This window comes from Vipera ursinii (genome assembly GCF_947247035.1).
Source record: "Vipera ursinii genome assembly, chromosome: 6".
NCBI classification, from domain to species: Eukaryota; Metazoa; Chordata; class Lepidosauria; order Squamata; family Viperidae; genus Vipera; species Vipera ursinii.
The window spans coordinates 2505302-2526004 of record NC_139515.1 but is presented as its reverse complement, the minus strand read 5'-3'; the positions used below and the strand labels follow the sequence as shown (position 1 = coordinate 2526004).

Genomic DNA, 20703 nt, shown 5'->3' with positions numbered 1-20703 from the left:
CATAAATATGACTCGGTTGCCAAGCGTCTGAATTTTGATCGCATGTCCGTGGGGATGCTGCGCCGGTCGTAAGGGTGAAAACCGGTCGTAGGTCACTTTTTTCAACGCCGGTGTAACTTTGAACGGTCCCTAAATGAACCGTTGTATAGTTGAGGACCAAGTGTACAGAAAAGCCAGGGGCTGCAAAGCACTGTGAAGCGGTATAAATGCTATTTCTAGTGCTATAGGGCAGGGGGTTGGACTAGAGGACCTCCAAGGCCCCTTCCAACTCTGGAAAAACCAGCCAGACAAATAGCCAGTTTTCTGGCTATAGGAAGTCAGCCTGCTGATGCATCTTCTTCCAATATAGCTACAAAATTCAAGATTTCCGTTGGGTCAAAGTGGTCCAATCAAACGAGCCCAAATGAACATAGATGAACATAGACTAACCGGGTTGGAAGGGACCTCGGAGGTCATCTAGTCCAACCCCCTGCTCGAGCAGGGAACCCTATACCTCTTCAGACAAAGGGTTGTCCAGTCTCTTCTTAAAAACCTCTTCAGCGACGGGGCGCCCACAAACGGAAGTAAAGAACAGCGCCGGACTTAAGGTACAAAGTTTCCGTGTTATTCGTTCGGCCGTCATTCATTCATTTAAACCTTTTGGCTGCTTTTTTTTTTTCTTTCCCCAGCCCGAAAGATTTCCAAGGCGCTCTGTGAAATAATAAAAGTCAGTTATTTCTTCGGGCTTTTCAATTAAAAGAAAGAGAGAGAGAGAGAGAGAGAGAGAGAGAGAGAGAGAGAGAGAGAGAGAGAGAGAGAGAGAGAGAAAGAGGACTTTCAGCGGGGAAACAAACGAAGCGGAAGAGAAACCGGGAAAGATTGCAAGCCTTGTATTGTGGATGGCTCCTGGACTTGGTTGTTCTGCCAGCTGGACGGTTAATTGCGTAATTGTAAGGGAAGCCTCAGCTGGCTGGCTCCAGATATGGGGCTGCCTCTGCTTCTCTCCTTCCAGCAAGGGAGGGGGTGATGAGCTGTGAAGCAGGAGGGGTCAGGAGCTGCCGTGTATTGGTGGGACATAAGAAGAATGAATCAAAAGTTGGAATTAAGATTGCCGGAAGAAATATCAACAACCTAAGATATGCAGATGATACCACTCTAATGGCAGAAAGTGAAGAAGAACTAAAGAGCCTCTTGTTGCGGGTGAAGAAGGAGACTGCAAAAGTTGGGATGAAACTTAACATTAAGAAAACCAAGATCATGACATCCGGCCCTCTCAATTCCTGGCAAATAGATGGGGAAGAAATGGAGGTAGTGACAGATTTTATTTTCCTGGGCTCCAAGATCACTGCAGATGGGGACTGCAGCCAAGAGATTAAAAGACGCTTGCTCCTGGGGAGGAAAGCCATGGCAAATCTAGACAGCACACTAAAAAGCAGAGACATCACCCTGCCAACAAAAGGGCGTATAGTCAAGGCTATGGTCTTCCCAGTTGCAATTTATGGCTGTGAAAGCTGGACCATAAGAAAGGCTGAGCGCCAAAGAATGGAGGCCTTTGAACTCTGGTGCTGGAGAAGACTCCTGCGAGTCCCTTGGACTGCAAGGCGATCAAACCGGTCGGTCCTACAGGAGATCAACCCCGACTGCTCTTTAGAAGGCCAGATCCTGAAGCTAAAACTCAATTCCTTTGGCCACCTAATGAGAAGGAAGGACTCACTGGAGAAGAGCCTCATGCTGGGAAAGATTGAGGGCAAGAGAACACGGGGACGACGGGGAATGAGGTGGCTGGATGGAGTCACTGAAGCAGTAGGCGTGAGCTTAAATGGACTCCAGAAGATGGTAGAGGACAGGAAGGCCTGGAGGAACATTGTCCGTGGGGTCGCGATGGGTCGGACACGACTTCGCAGCTAACAACAACAAGAAATAGATCCATCCACAGACCTTCTGCCGTGGCCAGCCTTGAAGGCCAGCACATGAAGAGAAGGACCAGGGGAGACAGGATAGCAGCCTTCTAGTATCTCAGGGGTTGCCCCAAAGAAGAGGGAGTCAAGCTATTCTCCAGAATGCCTGAAGGCAGGACAAAGTAACGAATGGATGTTGAGACTTTGGGGAAAGCACAGAAAAGAGCAACAAGGATGATCAGGGGACCGGAGGCTAAAACATACGAAGAACGGTTGCAGGAATTGGGCATGTCTACTTTAATGAAAAGAAGAACTAGGGGGTGAACACGATAGCGGTCTTCCAATATCTGAGCTGTCCCAAAGAAGAGGGAGTCAAGCTATTCTCCAAAGCACCTGAAGGCAGGACAAGAAGAAACGCCGTGGTAACACCACACTTGGAATAGGGCATCCAGTTTTGGTCACCACGATGTAAAAAAGATGCGGAGACTCTGGAGAGAGGGCAGAGAAGAGCAACAAAGATGATCAGGGGACTGGAGGCTAAAACATACGAAGAATGGTTGCAGGAATTGGGTATGTCTAGTTTAATGAAGAGAAGGACGAGGAGTGACATGATAGCAGCCTTCCAATCTCTCAGGGGCTGGCCCAAAGAAGAGGCAGTCAAGCTATTCTCCAAAGTGCCCGAAGGCAGGATGAGAAGCAACGGATGGAAACTCGTCAAGGAGAGAAGCAACCTGGAACTAAGGAGGAATTTCCTGACAGTGAGGACAATTAACCAGTGGAACTCCTTGCCTTCAGAAGGTGTGGGTGCTTCAACAGTGGAGGTTTTAAAGAAGAGACTGGACAGCCATTTGTCTGGAATAGTATAGTATAGGGTCTCCTGCCTGAGCAGGGGGTTGAACTAGAAGACCTCCAAGGTCCCTCCTTCCAACTCTTTTATTTTCTTACGCGCTTTCTTTGCTGCCCACGTGGGCAGAAGCTCACGGGCGAATAAATTGATTTCCACACACAAAGCCTTTGTTCAGAGGGTTTATGGCCAGGGTGCTCGTGGGAAATTTAAAAAGAACTAACACGAAGGAAAAGTTTGTGTTAAAAAGCCTGGCTCCGGGGATGTTGGCAGAACAGTGAATATTGAGAAACGCCATAAAAAGTGTGTTGAGAAACCAAACCCCCCCCCCTGCTTTAGAAGAAGTTCCAAATGACAGAGGAGAGGGGTATTAAATTTTAAAAAAAGGAGAGAGGCTGAATTACTATTGCTTCACTTAGGCATAATCTGCTTATCTCTTCTCTCCCTTATCATTCAACCAAAAAAAATCATTAGGGTGGCGAGTTTGAGCTGCTACCTAATTCTCTGGCTTGTGGGTCAGACCCGAGCCACCCAAACGAGCGTTTGCTTGATTGGGCAAAGCAAAATCCATCTCTTCCCCGAAGGCTGCCTTTCTCCTGGTTTATAATCCAAGCAGGATTAGTTGCCTTAACGTACACAGCCTGCCAGGCAAGCAGGCAGTGCCTGGAACACACAACTCGCAGTTGAATGGTGCAGTAGAGTGTGTTTCTTGAAAAGTTGGTTGATTCGCCTTTTTTCCAAGTTGCCTTTTTGCAGCCGGGCAACGCCTGGCATTGTGTAAATCCTCAACTTGTCTTTGCAAAGGGTCAGCTCGTTCTTTGGAAAGTCTTAGGTGCCTTCCATTCTTGGCAATTCTGCAGTAATATCTTCCATATCTTCCAAGAAAGATACCGCAGATAGATGATGATGATGATGATGATGATGATGATGATGATGATGATGATAAAACAGAATAGAACCCAACACAATGCAGAATAGAACAGAATTCAGAACAGAACCGAACAGAATAAAAAGAGTTGGAAGGGACCTTGGAGGTCATCTAGTCCAACCCCCCTGCTCAGCCAGGAAACCCTCTACCATTTCAGACAAATGGCTGTCCAGTCTCTTCTTAAAAACCTCCAGTGTTGGAGCATTCCCAGCTTCTGGTGACAGGTTGTTCCGCTGGTTAATTGTTCTAACTGTCAGGAAGTTTCTCCTTAGTTCTGTAGTTGCTTCTCTCTTTGGTTAGGGAAGGGAGAGAAGGAAGGAAGGAAGGTGGAAGAGAGAGAAGGAAGGGAGAGAAGGGAGGAGGGAGGGAAGAAAGGAAGGTGGGAGAGAAGGAAGGAAGAACAGTCATAAAAAACCCTACAACTTTGGGGGCTAACCACTTCTCTTTCACTCTAAATTTACTCCATGATCTCACCTTGTTGATCCTGGTGTCCCCTGTTCTCAGAGAGAGATTGCCCAGCATCCAGGGAGCTTTTAAGGAAGGTTTCGATAGGATGACACATCATCTCAGCTGCTGCCTCCGATTTCTAAGGAAGGATTATTCTGACTTAGAAGCCACCGTTTGGGTTTCTCCCCTCTCCCCGTATCCCTCCCAGAAAAGCTACTTGTAATGTATAAATTTAATTACGGGGTGGATATCCCCTTGGGCCACTCACATTCTTGTAGTTCTTTTCTCACAGGAAATATATATATATATATATATATATATATATATATATATATATATATATATATATATATATATATATATATATATATATCAAACCACTTGTTAGCGAACGTGTCTGCCTCTCTGACACTTCCTGCTACCCTAAAAAAGGGGTCCCTTTTTAAAAGAGGGGGGGGAGCGGAGGAAATCTCGACGTGCAGGTGAGCCACAGGGGTGATGCCTGGTGTGGGGTGAGGTTGGATTTCCCCAGAGGACAATTTCCAGCCTGGTTGTCCTTTGGGAGAAGGAAATTCTTCTTTTAGGGGAATGTTGATAAGGACATGGTCAATGCAGAAGTCAAGCCTGACTCTTCTTTGGAAGGACAGATGCCGAAGTTCAAAAGGCTTTGACCACCAAATGATCCCAAGACTGAGAAAGATGGAAGGCGAAAGGAGAAGGGGACGGCAGAGGAGAAAATGGTTAGATGGAGGTGCTGATGCAACGAACGTGAATTTGGGCAAGCTCTGGGAGATAATGGAGGGCGGGGGACGGGGGGGACTTGGTGTGCTAGAGGAAGAGTTGGACACGACTTAGGAACTGAACAACGTTAAGAGGGCAAAGAAGAGCGACAAAGATGATCAGGGGACTGGAGGCGAAAACGCATAAGGAATGGTTGTTGGAATTGCGACAGTCTAGTCCAGGGCTAGGCAGCCTGGCTCAGGAATTCTGGGAATTGAAGTCCATGAGTCATAAAAAAGCCAAGGTTGCCTACCTCTGGTCTAGTCTAATGAAGAGAAAGACGAGGGGGGACAGGATAGCAGTCTTCCAGTATCTCAGGGGCTGCCCCAAAGAAGAGGGAGTCAAGCTCTTCTCCAAAGCACTCCAAAGTCTGACAAGGAAAGTTAATGGGAGAAGCCGGCTTCGCTTAACAACCAGGTTACTAGCTGAACCCCTGCAGTGATTCACTTCGTAAGTGTGGCAAGGAAGGTGGCAAAAGAGGGACTAACTCACTTCGCCAAGTCCTCGTAAGTCGAGGACTTGCCTGAACTGAAACCGCCACGTGCAACATTGCAGGTTGACTGTCTGGATTGAAATTATGATAACTAGAAGGCGGTACAGAGCAATATCTTTGGTGGGGCCCGTTGCTGGCTCTCCAAACAAGGTGCAGCGACGTGTAGTCCTCAACTTAACGACCGTTCACTTAACAACCGTTCAAATTTACAACTTACCTGACAAAGGGCACTTACGGCCCAGAGCTTTAGGAGGAAGCTGAATATAGTCAAGCCATTTCAGGAGAGGACTTTTTTTTTTATAAATCCAGTGCAGGGATTAAACCGGATTCCATGGGAGAAGAATCCGTAGGAAAAGGAAGGCCGAGCTGGCTGCAGATTCCTCCAATGGGTGATTTAAGTTTAAGGAATGGGATGGATTATCTGCATCTGTCTTCGTAGCCGGACACAATGCAGGTCAGAGAGCGGAGCCCGTCTTGGACTTTCCTGTGAAGAGAAATGGTATAAAGTAGCCAGAGAAGATATTTTAGGACTTCTTGAGAGACAGCACTGCAATAAATCACCAGGTCCTGACGGCATCCACTCGTCCTCCGGGCAAAACTATGCAACTTGCAACTGTGTCCCTCAACTTGGGCTGAGTGCCAGAGAGTTGGACGATAGACAAGGTGGCACCAGCTTCCAAGAGGGCAGCCCAGGAGAGCCCTAGGTGATTCTAGGCTAGAGTTAAGATTAGGCTTTAATAGACAAATCCAATATATGTTTGGGAGAGCTGTGTGGAAGGACCGTATTAGCTGATCTGGTCAGCTTTGCCTCCTCAAAAATCTGGCTCTCCAAATAAGGGACATCTCCTTGGTGGTTTGGAGAACAGAAGCTCCAGGACAAGATCATTCATTGCAGGCTGGCTAAGTGGCAGCCTACAAATGACTCTTCTTCCTGCATTTAGTGCCCAACAATCAAAGCATCTCCCCCTTTCCTTGTTCCAGATTCTCAGTTTTAGTCTGTTGTTCCTTTGTCCTTTTGAGGCTAAACAATCCGTGTAAGGTATGCTCTCCGGCCAATGTTTAACCACCTTGCTAATTAGGATATATAAAAAAATATGCTTTGGGCAGATTAGTATTGATCGGAAAAGAAAAGTTGTCCGGTCAGGTACGTGACGTCTCTAGGTGACCCACAGTTGCTCCAGAAGTAGAGTAGGACCTGTTCTGTACTTGGATAGAAGAGTGCCAGAAAATGTTGGGTGTCAAGAATGAAACTTTGGCAGCAAAGTTGCCATTAGAGTAAAGGGGGCGAGGGGAGTCATTGTTTTAGAATCGGTTACATGGAGAAACAAAACTTCTATGATACCGTTGAAGACAGTGAGAGCCTGAAACCTTTCCAAGGGCACCGTAGCAGGTGTGGAGAGGAAGCAGACGGTTCCCGTAACAAAGTGAAATTGTTCACATGGACTAAGGGAGCGGTTTGGGGGTTTGGCCGGAGAAATTATTGTTTTCGTTCTACGAACTGGTGTCTGGGAACCTCAGAGTTAGTTTGGCTTTGACATTACCATGCCGTTGTATTCAGTAAAGAGTAAGATTTTCCGAAATGGGATCAAGTTGGACTTTTACTTAGATACTTGAGCGGGATGTTGACAGTTGGGCTAGAATGTCGGAAAGAAGGCAGTGACAAGAATAGATGGGAATATCCATGAAGTTGTCGGGTGTTGAACTTAACTCACAAGGGCATAACCCACAGCCACATAGTGGACAGAGCAAGAAGCTCAGAAGAGCTTGTCCCTAAATCCTCAGGCTGTAAAGCAAATGGTGGGAGCCTTGTACTTTCAAATTTGTATGAGTCGGTTAATGTAGCTTTACAGTAAAGTCAAATTAGTTTGTCTGGTTGGGGTTTCCTGTCTGCATGATAGCAGTCTTCCAATATCTCAGGGGCTGCCCCAAAGAAGAGGCAGTCAAGCTATTCTCCAAAGCATCCGAAGGCAGGACAAGCAGCAACGGATGGAAACTCATCAAGGAGAGAAGCAACCTAGAACTAAGGAGAAACTTCCTGACAGTTAGAACAATTAACCAGTGGAACAACCTGCCTCCAGAAGTTGTGGATGCTCCAACACTGGAAGTTTTTAAGAAGAGACTGGACAGCAATTTGTCTGAAATGGTATAGGGCAGGGGTCTTCAAACTTGGGCCCTTTGATGACTTGTGGACTTCAACTCCCAGAAGGAATTTTGAAGACCCCTGGTATAGGGTTTCCTGCCTGAGTAGGGGGTTGGACTAGATGACCTCCAAGGTCCCTTCCAACTTGATCATCATCATCATCATCATTATCATCATCACCATCATCAACATTATTATTATTATTATTATTATTATTATTATTATTATTATTATTATTATTATTATTATTATTATTAATTATCTTTACTTGGTAAGGCTGACAGAGGCTGAATTGCCCCAAATCAGCAAAGTAACTTCCAGTGGAGTTGGGTTAGGGTGGTTGATGTAAGTTGCATAGTGGATCAAAAATTGGAAGGTGCTTTCGACTCCAGAAGAATACAAGACAGGATGCAATTGGGTCAGTCCCCTGGAGGTCTCATTGCAGAGTTTCCCAACAGAGCATCTTCAGAAATAGCAGCACGTTTCTGGGACCCTTGGCGATATTTTGAGTTCTTCTCTTGATAATATCCACCGGGGATGACGGCAGAATCTGCATCCCGTCTTGTGCATCAAAGTTCATTGAAGTTTTGAATAACTGGGGATTTCAGGATTGGTGGCAATGTTTGCAGACTTTTTAGGTAAACAATGCCTGCATTTTGTTTGAAGTGTCTCACTTATCGGAACCGTGACAATTGGCTTTAAGGGTAGCACGTTGGTTGCCATCACCCAGTTAAGAAGTTCCTAAGGCAGAGCTCATAGTGGTCAGATCTTCAGGTATGGTTAAAAATAAAAAGAGGAAGAAGGGGCACTGGACGTGGTGATGGCCAGAAGCTAGAACTCCGTAATTCTTCTTTTGTGTCTCCTTTTTCCTCCTTCAGAGGAATCGTGGAGCCCTAGTTGGTCATTGTTATGCCTGGAGGAATGAACTCAGAATAACAGAGTTGAAAGGGACCTTGGAGGTCTTCTAAACCAACCCTCTGCTTGAGCAGGAGACCTTATACCATTTCAGACAAATGGTTGTCCAGTCTCTTCTAAAAAACCTCCAGTGAGGGAGCACCCACAACTTCTGGAGGCAAGGAGTTCCACTGGTTAATTGTTCTCACTGTCAGGAAATTTCTCCTTAGTTCCAGGTTGCTTCTCTCCTTGATTACTTGATTAGACCTGCTGCTTAGGACACTTGAGGATGGAGTAAGAGAATGTAACTAATTGGAGTGAATTACTTTTCTAGGGCCAGTTGCATAGCCTCCCAGAGTAGTGAAGGAACTAAAGGATTCCAGAACTACTCTCAAGTAAATCTTTGAGTCCTCCTGGAGAGATCCAAGAAGACAGGAGGAGAGCAAAAGCGAATCTAGGAAACTGTAGGCCAGGGGTCTTCAAACGTGGCCCTTTTATGACATGTGGACTTCAACTCCCAGAATTCCTCAGCTAGGCGTGCCTGGACTGCTCCAGGTTCTGAATCAATGTCTTTGTGAACATTTGGATAGGTACACCAACAGCAGCTTGCCTAGAGTTAGGGCTAGGTTTGCCAAAACGATCTGTGCCAAACTAATCCGATCTCCTGGCTTGACAGAGTTACGAGCTTAGTAAATAAGCAGAGTACCCATTTTGCAGAGTGCCTCAGGATATGCTTCGGCATAACATGGTAAAATATTGGCTGGATGATACCACCGTATGAAGGATGATTTATACCACCGTAGCAACGATGGCTGCGACAGACATACGTCTGCAGAAATGCAGAAGGGGACACCGCAGTGAGGAAGGGTAGGAACAGGCAACCAAATTCTCTTTAAGATTTAGTTTAGTCGCCAAGGTTTTACTACGCTAGTCATAGCTGACTTTAAGGCAGGGGTCTTCAAACCTGGCCCTTTTATGCCTTGTGGACTTCAACTCCCAGAATTCCTCAGCCAGCGTTGCTGGCTCTGGAATTCTGGGAGTTGAAGTCCACAAGGCATAAAAGGGCCAAGTTTGAAGACCCCTCCCAGGATTCCTCAGGCAGGCACTCTGGCTGAGGCATTCTGGGAGTTGAAGTCCACAAGGCATAAAAGGGCCAAGTTTGAAGACCCCTGCTTTAAGGGATGGTGCTTATCTCTGGGGTTTTTTTTTACACCAGGGGTCTCTGACTTTGAGCACTTTAAGACTTGTGGACTTCAACTCCCAGAAACCCCCCCTCCCTCCCTGCATAGCTGGCTGTGGAATTCTAGGAGTTGAAGTCCACAAGTCTTAAAGTGGCCAGGGTTGGAGATGTTATTGAACCAGCGCTGTCCGAAGACATTTCCGTGGTCATGTAGCCAGCATGACTTCCCGGCGCAGCGCAAAGGATACGGCGAAAGATGGAATGCTGCCATTTTCTCACCAAACTGGTATCTGTTTATCTATTTACGGGCACCATCCCTGAAAATACAGGCTAGCTTATTTGTGAATGCTCTGACATTCTAAGAAGAGACTGGACAGCCATTTGTTGGGAATGTTAATAGGGTTTCCTGTTTTGTCCCAACCTATGTGAGTTATGCTCACAAGGAGAAACCCCTCTTCCAAGAAACAGGCAGGAACCGCAAGAAAAACCAATCCCTTTTATTCTCACAGACCTGAGTCAATGTCCAAGCCAAACAAACACAGATGCACAGAAACTTGATCCTCAACACAAACGGATTCCCTTCAGCAACCAGCCCCTCCCAGCCCTTCCCTTTTATTATTCAGCCCAGGCGTGGCTTCCTAACGCCTTCTCCTTTGCCTTTGGAGCCGCCCCATTGCATTCCTCTGTCCTACTCGCTTCTCTTTCTTGCGCATTCGTGCATCCTGGATATTTCCCAGCTGTGCTTCATCACTGTCGAACTCAGACTCCCAGCACAGCTGTTTCTCAGCCTGAGCGCAAGTAGAGCCCCCCCAGCTCCTCATCCGACTGTAAGTCTTGGGAGCTCCTCAGAGCCTTCCTCTGGCTCTAATGGCACTCCAGGCCCTTCCTCCTCCTCATCTGATTCTCACACTCAGCTGCCGGATCCACTGGCTGGCGAGGAATCATAACATTTCCTGCCTGAGCAGGGGGTTGGACTAGAAGACCTCCAAGGTCCCTTTCAACTCTGTTATTCTATTCTAACAGCAACATCTTCTCGGTTTGCAAAGCCAAACGCTACGGCAGTATCTGGAACAACACACATATCACACAAGCAACCCAGGTGTTTGCATTTGGCCCAGGGCCTGGGGAAAAAAAAGCTCGACTATCTGATTTATCTCTTGTATTTTTTTTAATTTAGTTGAAGTGCTGGGGACCAAATTCATATCTGAAGCAGTTGGTTTTTTTAAAAAAATATTTTCTGTCATGATAAATGATCAGAAAGAGCAAGCCTCTTCAAACCTGGCCCTTTTGTGACTTGTGGACTTCAACTCCCAGAATTGCTCGACCAGGCACACCTGCATCCCATGGATGGGGCTTTGCTTTGTTCGGAGCGGTCGCTGGCATGCTGCGGCCCGGTACTGTCCACGGACCAGGAGTTGGGGACCCTTGATGTAGGGTCTCCTGCTTGGGTGGGAGGGTTGGACTAGATGACCTACAAGGTCCCTTCCAACTGTCATTCTATTCTAATTCTATTCTATTCTATTCTATTCTATTCTATTCTATTCTATTCTATTCTATTCTATTCTATTCTATTCTATTAAATTCCTATTCTATTCTAAATTCCTATTCTATTCTATTCTATTCTATTCTAAATTCCTATTCTATTCTAAATTCCTATTCTATTCTATTCTATTCTATTCTATTCTATTCTATTCTATTCTATTCTATTCTATTCTATATTCTTTCCTATGTTCTGTTCTATTCTATTCTTCTTTATTCTTTCCTATTTTCTATTCTATTCTATATTCTATATTCCATTCTTCATTCTATTATTCTATTCTATTCTATTCCATATTTTCTTTTCTTTTCTATTCTATTCTATTCTATTCTATTCTATTCTATTCTATTCTATTCTATTCTATTCTATTCTATTCTATTCTATTCTATTCTATTCTATTCTATTCTGTAATTCAATTCTAATCCATTCCATTCCATAATTCTATTCTGTTCTGTTCTCCTTCAGAAGTTCTGGTTGCTTCCTCACTGGAGGTTTATAAGAAGAGACTGGACTGCCACCCGTCGGAAATGGTGTAGGGTCTCCTGCTTGGGCGGCAGGTGGGGGTGGGGGGTTGGACTAGATGACCTCCAAGGTCCCTTCCAACTCTTTTTCTTTCTAATTCTACACACTAAGGTTTAGAAACAGGGCTGTAGGTTAACTAACTCGCCCAAAGTCTGCACGCTTGGAATTCCTCTGAGCCTTCCTTCGGTCTAACTGTAATATCATGTAAGGTGAGGCAAACTGGAAAGAGTTTTATTCTCACGGCAAAAGGTGAGCTTGGAGCAGGGGTCTTCAAACTTGGCCCTTTTATGACTTGTGGACTTCAACTCCCAGAATTCCTCAGCCAGCAAAGCTGGCTGAGGAATTCTGGGAGTTGAAGTCCACAAGTCATAAAAGGGCCAAGTTTGAAGACCCCTGGCTTGGAGAGACGCTGTTGGGGTCAGTCAACACCCTGTCATTCATAATAAATCTGTGCCAGGGACAAGCCAGATTCCCCCTTTTTCTCCGTCATCCGGGTGACGTCTCCCCAACCACGGTTGTCGCAAAGGAGCTTTTTCCAAAAGGCAACTGGACTATCTTGGTTTGTTTCTGGTTTTTCCCCTCCTTGGAAACCTTTTTCTTGGATGAGAAGCAAAACGTTTTCGAGGAAAAAAAAACAACAACCCAAGAATTGTTGCCTTTTGGAAAAATCTCCTTTGGGACCAGCGCTTTAATATGGTTGTGCCGGAATCATTACGTTTCGGGCAGGGGTTGGACTAGAAGATCTCTTAAGGTCTCTCTCTTCCACTCCGTTCTTCTGTGCCAGGTGGTTCTCGACTTACGACGATTCCTTTAGCGACCATTCAAAGTTACGACGGCACAGAGAGAAGCGCCTCAAAGCCGTTGTTCACTCTTAGCGACCGTTGGCAGCCTCCCCAGGATGACGGGGTCAAAATTACGACGCTTGGCAACGGGCTCGTGTTTATGGCGGTTTGCAGCGACCCACCCCCCACCCCGAGGTCACGGGATCCCCTTTTGCGACCTTCTGACAAGGAAAGTCAAGGGGGGAGGGGAAAGCCAGATTCAGTTAACAACCGGGTTACTGACTTCTCCACTGCAGTGCTTCACTTAACAACCGTGGCAGGAAAGCTCGTAAAATGGGGCAAAAGTCTCTGGACCGCCTTGCTTGTGTTGGTCTCGGTTGGGGTCGTGAGCCGAGGACCGCCTGGCGGTCTGTATTTGCGGCGCTTTTTAACTGCTCGGGGAGAGGGTCAGACTAGATAGGCGGACGGACGCCCAGGGTCCCTCCTGGCTCTGCTCATCTGTATTTACGGGTGTTTTTTTAGACCCTTTGCAGCTTTGCCCGCCTGTTCGGAGTGACTCCACCCCCCCCCCAGACTTGCAGACCCAGCCAGGCTTCCCCCCCCACCCCCTTGCTTGGCCAGCTGCCAGGAATTCCAGCCACCCAGTGCCCTGCACAGCCTAAGGGGGGGGGAAGTAGGTCGGGGATCTAGGCACAGGTGGCCGATTTCGACTTGTAGTTCTGCCTGACAGGGGAGGGATCTCCCCCTCCCCTCCTGCCCTCTCCTCTCCCCTCCCCCCTCCCTTCCTCCCCTCTCCCCTCCTGCCCTCTTGCCCCCTCCCTTCCCTCCCCGTCCTCCCTCCCTTGCCCCTCCCTCCCCTCCCCATCCCCCCCTCCTCTCCTCCTTTCCCCGTCCTCTCTTGCCTCCTCCCTCCCCCCTCCCCTCTTCTCCCCTCCCTCCCCTCCCCATTGTCCCTTCCTTCCCATCCCCCTTGCCCCCTCCTTCCCCTCCCCGTCCCCTTCCTCTCCTCTAACCTACCCCTTCCCTTCCTCCCCTCTCCCCTCCTGCCCCTTCCCCATCTCCCTTCCTTCCCCCTCCCCTCTTGCCCCCTCCCTTCCCTCCCCGTCCTCCCTCCCTTCCCCCTTGCCCCCTCCTTCCCCTCCCCCTCCCCCTCCCCCTTCCTCTCCTCTCCCCATCCCCTCGTCCCCTCTTGCCCCCTCCCTCCCTCCTCCCTCCCTCCTCCCCTCATTGCCCCCTCCCTCCCCTCTCCCCTCCTCCCTTCCCTGTTCCCTCTTGCCCCCTCCCTCCCTCCTCCCTCCCCTCCTGCCCCTTCCCCTTCTCCCCACCCCTCCTCCCTCCCTTCCCCCTCCCCGCTTGCCCCCTCCCTCCCTTCCTCCCTCCTCCCCTCCCCTCATTGCCCCCTCCCTCCCCTGCCCCGTTTCTCCCCTCTTGCCCCCTCCCTCCCTCCCTCCCCCCCCTGCGCCTTCCCCTCCTCCCTCCCTTCCCCCTCCCGGCTTGCCCCCTCCCCTCATCCCCCCTCCTTCCCCCTCCCCTCCCCTTTCCTGCCCGTACCCGGCCGAGCCGCTGCAAAGCGCCCCCCCTCTCCCCCCCCGTGCGAAACGGCAGCGCTGATCCTCTCGAAGCCCTCCTGTCATTTACTCCCCCCCCCCTTTTTTTGATTCTATTGGAAGCGCCCCGCCCGCCCGCCTGCCTGGGAGGAAAGCCCCCCTGCCATTGGCCGCCCGAGGAGCGAAGGGGGCGGGGCTGGCGGGAAGGGAGAGGATTTAAGAGCGGGCGCCGCACGCGGACAGCTCAGTGGCCGGCGGCTCGGCACCCGCGGCGGACGGGAGGGGGAGGGCTCCGTGGCCGGGGAGGGGACGCCCCAAAGAAAAAGAGAAGCCCCACGAAACCCCCCTAGAAGGAGCCCGCCGGCCCTTCCCTCGACCCCTCCCTCCCTCTCCGGCCGGGGGAAGCGCCCAGCGAGGAGGAGGAGGAGGAGGAGGAAGAAGAGGAGGGGGAGCCCCGCGCCATGCCGCCCCCGCCCGCAGCCCGCGCCTGGGAAAGGCCGCCGGCTCTGCGCTGAGGAGGAGGAGGAGGAAGGGGAGGACGGGGAGGACGGGGGTGGGTGGTGGAGCGAGCGATGCCCGAGGCCGCCCCCCGCCCGCCCGCCGGCGCCCAGCATGGAGAAGTCGAGTAGCGAGGAGTCGTCCTCCTCCCTCCGCCGCAGCCCGTCGCTGGAGAGCAAGGAGTCCGACTTCGCCCGCCGCTCGCCCAAGCGCTTCGCCCGCGCCTTCGCCGCCGGAGCCTTCTGCGGCCGCAGCCGGACAGCCCCGCGGCAGCCCCGCGACCCCGGCCCGCCCAGGGCAGAAGAGGGACGCCCGGCCGGCCGAGGAGGAGGAGGAGGCGGAGGCAAATACCTGGTCTTTTACCTGGACCTCTCCTTCGTCTTCCTCCTAGAGTTCCCGAGGTGCGGCATGGCGCGCGGCTGCCTCTGCTGCCTCAAGTACCTGCTCTTCGTCTTCAACCTGCTCTTCTGGGTGAGTAGCCCGCCGGGGGGGCTTCTTTCTTTGGGGGGGCGGGGGGGCTGTCCGCCTCTTACCTGTCTGCTTCTGCGGGGACTCCCCTCCCCTCCCCAGTCTCTCTCCCCCCTCTCTCTCTCTTTCTTTCTTTCTTAATTTTGTTGGCCTGGACAATCCCAGCCTGCATTTACTGGCACCTTTGGGGGTCCTTGGGCACCCCGTTTTTCCTCCCCACCTGCACCCTCCTCTTTCTGCAGGGATCAAACACACACACACACACACACACACACACACACACACACACACACACACACACCTTACTTATCTGTCTCTCCTCTCTTTTTTCCCCTGGCTTTCTCTGGACAATCCCAGCCTGGATTTACTGGCACCTTTGGGGGTCCTTGGGCACCCCGTTTTTCCTTTCCCCTCCCCCTCACCTGCTTCTTTCTGCAGGGATCAAACACACACACACACACACACACACCCCTTACTTATCTGTGTCTCCTCTCTTTTTTCCCCCTGGCTTCCCTTGGAGCAATCCCAGCCTGGATTTACTTGCACCTTTGGGGATCCTTGGGTACCCCGTTTTTCCTCCCCCCCCCCCCCGCACCTGCCTCTTTCTGCAGGGATCAAACACACACACACACACACACACACACACACACACACACACACACACTACTTATCTGTCTCTCCTCTCTTTTTTCCCCTGGCTTTCTCTGGACAATCCCAGCCTGGATTTACTGGCACCTTTTGGGGGTCCTTGGGCACCCCATTTTTCCTCCCCACACCTGCCTCTTTCTGCAGGGATCAAACACACACACACACACACACCCCTCTTATCTGTCTCCTCTCTTTATCCCCTGGCTTCCCTTGGACAATCCCAGCCTGGATTTACTGGCACCTTTGGGGGTCCTTGGGCACCCCATTTCCCCCCCCCCCGTCTATCTGCCTCTCCCCCCAGTCTCTTTCCTTTCCCCTGACTTTCCTTGGACAGTCTGGATTTGCTAAGAGGACAGGTAAACGGGGAGGGGGGAGAAAGGGACCTTTGGGGGAGGTGGGGGGCGTTTGGGGTCCTTGAGTACCCCATTTTCTTTTCCTCCCTGCCTGCTTCTGCAGGGATAACTGCCCCCCAGTCTCTCCTTTCTTTTTTTTCCCTGGCTTTCCCTGGACAATCCCAGCCTGGATTTGATGGCACCTTCGGGGGTCCTTGAATACCCCGTTTCCCCCCCCCTACCTGCAGGGATAAACGCCCCCCCCCACTGTCTCTTTCCTTTCCCCTGAGTTTCCTTGGACGGTCTCAGCCTGCATTTGCTGAGAGGGAGGGGTGGGAAGACCCCCCTCCCTTTGAGGAGGCGTGGCATTTGGGAATCTTGAGCACCCCGTTTTTCTCCGCCCCCCCAATGCCTGCATGCTTCTGCAGGGATAACCCCCCCCCCCTGTCTCTCCTCTCTTTTTTTCCTGACTTTCTCTTGAGAATCCCAGCCTGGATTAGCTGGCACCGTTTGAAGAGGGGTGTGTGTGGGGGGGTGTTTGGGGTTCTTGCGCACCCCCATTTTTTTTACCTCTATCTGCCTGCTTCTGCAGGGATTCCCCCCTCCCTCCCTCCCCGTCTCTCCCTCTTTTCCCATGATTTTCCTTGACAATCCCGGCCTGGATTTCTGAAAGGGGGGGGGAGGAAGGCACCCTTTGGGGAGCTGTGGCATTTGGGATTTTTGAGTTACCCCGGGTGGGTTTTTTTGGGGGGGGGGCGGTACCTGCCTGCTTCTGCAGGGACAACCCCCCTCCTTTCCCCCCCCCAAACTTTATCTTGACAATCCCACCCTGGCTTTGCTATGGAGGGGGAGGGGGAAGGGCACTTTCAGGGAGGTTTGGGTGTTTGGGGATTCGCTGCCATCCTGGCCCTTTGGAGTGGGGGGGGTGGGGTGTGTGTGTGGGGGGGGTGAGGGGCAGGCCTCCTGCCTTTAAGAAGAAGCAAGACTTTCCCAAGGGGGGAATCTTTTGGCGTGGGGAATTCCTCCTGCATATTCTGCCCCAGGCCGAGGTGGGTCTGCTGATGGGGACCCCTCCCCAAGGGAAGAGGCACCCCACAAGGGACTCCGCGGGGAGGAAAGTGCAGGTTGCTCTTTCTCTCTCTCTCCCCTCCGTCTCTCCTTCCCTCTCTCTCCCTCCCCCCTCCCTCCCTGTCTCCCTCTCCTCCTCTCTCTCCCCTCCCTCCCTCCTTCTGTCTCCCTCCCCCTCTCCCCCTCTTTCCCTCCCTTCCTCCCTCCCCCTCCCTCTCCTGTCTCCCTCCCCCTCTCTCCCTCCCCCTCTCTCCCTCTCCCTTTCTCCCTCTCTCCCCTCTTCTCTTCCCCTCCATCTCTCCTTCTCTCTCTCTCTCCCTCTCCTCTTTCCCTCCCACTCTCTCCCATCTCCTCCTCTCTTCCCCTCCCTCCCTCCATCTCTCCTGTCTTTCTTTCTCTCCTCTTTCCCTCTCCCTCTTTCTCCCTCTCCCTCTGTCCCTCTCTCCCCCTCCCTCCCTCTCTCCTCCTGTGTCCCTCTCCCCCTCTCCCTCCTTCTGTCTCCCTTCCCCCCTCTCTTTCCCTCCCTCCCTCCCTCTCCTGTCTCTCACCCTCTCCCTCCCCCTCTCTCCCTCTCCCTTTCTCCCTTTCCCCTCCTCTCTTCCCCTCCCTCCATCTCTCCTTCCCTCTCCTTCCCTCTCTCATCTTTCCCTCCCTCTCTCTCCCTCCATCTCCTCCTCTCTCCCCCTCCCTCCCTCCATCTCTCCTGTCTTTCTTTCTCTCCTCTTTCCCTCCCTCCCTCCCTCTCCCCCTCCTCCTCTCTCCCCCTCCCTCCCTCCATCTCTCCTCCTGTGTCCCTCTCTCCCTGTCTCTCTCCCTCTCTCCCCCTCCTCCTCTCTCCCCCTCCCTCCATCTCTCCTGTCTCTCTCTACGTCTCTCCTATTTCCCTTCTTCCCTCTCCCTCCCTCTCTCCCCATCTCTCTCTCCCTCCATCTCCCCTTCTGTCTCTCTCTCCCAAGAGGCTGTTGTGGCTTTTGTGCTCCCCTTCCCAGCAGCAGCAACAACCCTGTTGTGTGCTGATCCCAAAGAGAGATTTCCCTGGCGGCTGCCCAGAAGGAGGACGGAGCTGGTGGCGGTGACATTCTCCCCCCCCCCCCCCGCAAAAGTCTCCACGGAGAGGCCGGTTCTTCCTTTAAACGGAGAGGAAGAAGCCGCCGGATGCAGATATTTTATCCGCTGGCCTATTTGGCGTTTGCACGATGGGAGCCAGAAGCCCTGCTAAGGCCAACCCCATTATTGCAAAACCCATAAAAAGTTGGCGGGTTAGGCATTAAAAAAGGGGCACTCGCCATCTGTTCAAAGTTTCTTCTGTATTGTTACACTTTGGGTCACATTAGAATCCGGAGAGATTTTTTTTTCCCTTTCCTTGGCAGCTGGCTTTCCTGCCCAATTGACCTACTTTGGTTTTGAAAAGGCCAGATGGACGCAGCCAAGGGCAGAGAGGGTGGTCCTTCTGAATCGGAGTCTCTCGTAGGACCCCGGGTGGGGGGGAATTGGGGGTGGGGCGTGGTGGGGTGGCCGAAATCTGCTTTTCCAAGAGAATGTCCCCAATAGGCTCCCCTCCCATCCGGCCTTGCCTGACTCACAATTCCTTCATCCCCTCCTTGGGTCCCCAAAGCAGGGGATTCACCCCGTTCCTTTCCCAAGTCAGCTTGTAAATAGCCTTGCTCGATTTCAAGATGGGTCTTTCCAGCTCTCTCTCTCTTTGGTGCAATGCTACAGTGCAGTTTTGAAACAGGGAAAGCCCATGTGGCTTTGGAGACGCCTTTAGTTCACCTTTTCACACTTTCTGGTATGGGTGTGTGTGTGTGTGTGTGTCTTCGCTTGTTTGACATCTGCAGATTGCTGAGATTTTTTTCCCCCCTGCCTGAAAGACAAATTGAGGGGTTATTAATTGGTACGACTTATATAGTGCTTTAAGGGACACGGTGGCTCAGTGGGTTAGGACGCTGAGCTTGTCGATCAGAAGGTCGGCAGTTTGGCGGGTCGAATCCCGAGTGCCGCGTAACAGAGTAAGCGCCTGTTACTCGTCCCAGCTTCTGCCAACCTAGCAGTTCGAAAGCACGTAAAAAATGCAAGTAGAAAAATAAGGACCACTACGGTGGGAAGGTAACGGCGGCTCCACTGTGGCCGTACGTTGAGGACTACCTGTACCCAACCCCCAAGCCTTAGAGGGCTGTACAGGTAACTCACCTGGAAAGAGACTGGGAGCCAGTGTAGCCTTTCTTTGTTTGCAGCGCAGTGGAAGGGGCAGGGATGGGTCTGACCCAAAGACGCTTTTTTCGGGAGGCAACTGGACTTTCTGGTTTTTCTTTGAAGACGTTTCGCTTCTTGTCCCAGAAGCTTCTTCTGCTCTGACCGGATGGTGGGGAGTGGAAGGATTTATACACCTTGCAGACAGCTGGTCGTTTGCCTTCTTTTAGAGAGTCGTTGAGGCCACTTGGAAGCTTGTCTGTTTCCTCAGGGTCACCCGAGTGGTGCAAATGGGTGTGGAGCATTCTCCAAGTGGCCTCAACGACTCTCTAAAAAAGAATGCAAATTACCTCTGTCTGCAAGGAGCAGAAATCCTCCTTTTAGTAGAGAATCGTGGATGCCACCTGGAGGTCGCTGAGGTCACACACACACTTCCAAGTGGCCTCAGTGACTCTAAAAAAGATGCAAATGAACAGCTAGAATCTCAACATCTTTTTTTACATCGTGGAGACCAAAACCGGAGGCAGTATTCCAAGTGTGGCCTTACCAAGGCCTTGTAAAGTGGTATTAGCACTTTGGGTGATCTTGATTCTATCCCTCTGTGCACGCAGCCTAGTAGTTAAAGTGCAGCTATGCTTCCAACTGGTAGGCCCGGTGCAAGGTCTACTTCATCTAAAAGAATTTCTGCTTTTCAGTTTAAAATAGGCCGATGGGTCAAATTGGGCATCTAAAGGATTCGTGAGGGTGAGGGATGGTCCGTGGATCCCACATTCACTTTACAGCCTATTGACTGTCATGTTCCAGGGGGCTAAATTTGTCCCAAGAAATTGCCTATCTAATCAACTGAAATTCGTTTTTATGAGGACAGGTCTTTAATTGCCCCCAGTTCAATCATGCTTTTCTTCTTGAAATCCACACTTCTCAATGTGGGGAAGTAGCGTTCAAAAAAGAATGTAGATTTGCAAAAGTTGTACGGCATTTTTTTTTAGTCTGACCAGAAAAGGAATGTGTATTTTAAAAGTATCTTAAGAAAAGATACTTTTAAATGATTTTTAATCAGAATTTCATAAACACAGGATGGGATTGGAATACTGCCCTCTTAATAGGAAACAGTAGTGTCGGCTGCAAACCACACACAGTTCACACGTGAAGTTTGCCCCTGGGTAAGACTAGATACGGGACACAGTGGCTCAGTGGGTTAAGACGCTGAGCTTGTCGATCAGAAGGTCGGCAGTTTGGCGGGTCGAATCCCGAGTGCCGCGTAGCAGTGCGAGCGCCTGTTACTCGTCCCAGCTTCTGCCAACCTAGCAGTTCGAAAGCACGTAAAAAATGCAAGTAGAAAAATAGGGACCACTCCGGTGGGAAGGTAACAGCGTTCCGTGCGCCTTTGGCATCTAGTCACGCCGGCCACGTGACCACGGAGACGTCCTTGGACAAGCGCTGGCTCTTCGGCTTTGAAACGGAGATGAGCACCGGCCCCTAGAGTTGGAAACGACTAGCACGCATGTGCGGGGGAACCTTTACCTTT

The 20703-nt window shown here is 50.8% G+C and overlaps 1 protein-coding gene across 3 annotated transcripts in view; it reads left to right on the top strand.

The window, feature by feature from the left end:
- The window catches only part of TSPAN9 (tetraspanin 9), a 74739-nt gene that overhangs the window by 20746 nt on the left and 33290 nt on the right, over nt 1–20703 (top strand). For 2 of the 3 annotated variants that reach the window (XM_083365910.1, XM_083365909.1), the window contains exon 1: nt 14530–14940. In XM_083365910.1, the coding sequence (XP_083222036.1) occupies nt 14584–14940 (357 nt within the window). In that variant the 5' untranslated portion in view covers nt 14530–14583. Of the gene's footprint in view, nt 1–14529; nt 14941–20703 lie in introns of those variants that run through there. The other variant, XM_083365911.1, reaches the window with a different exon arrangement.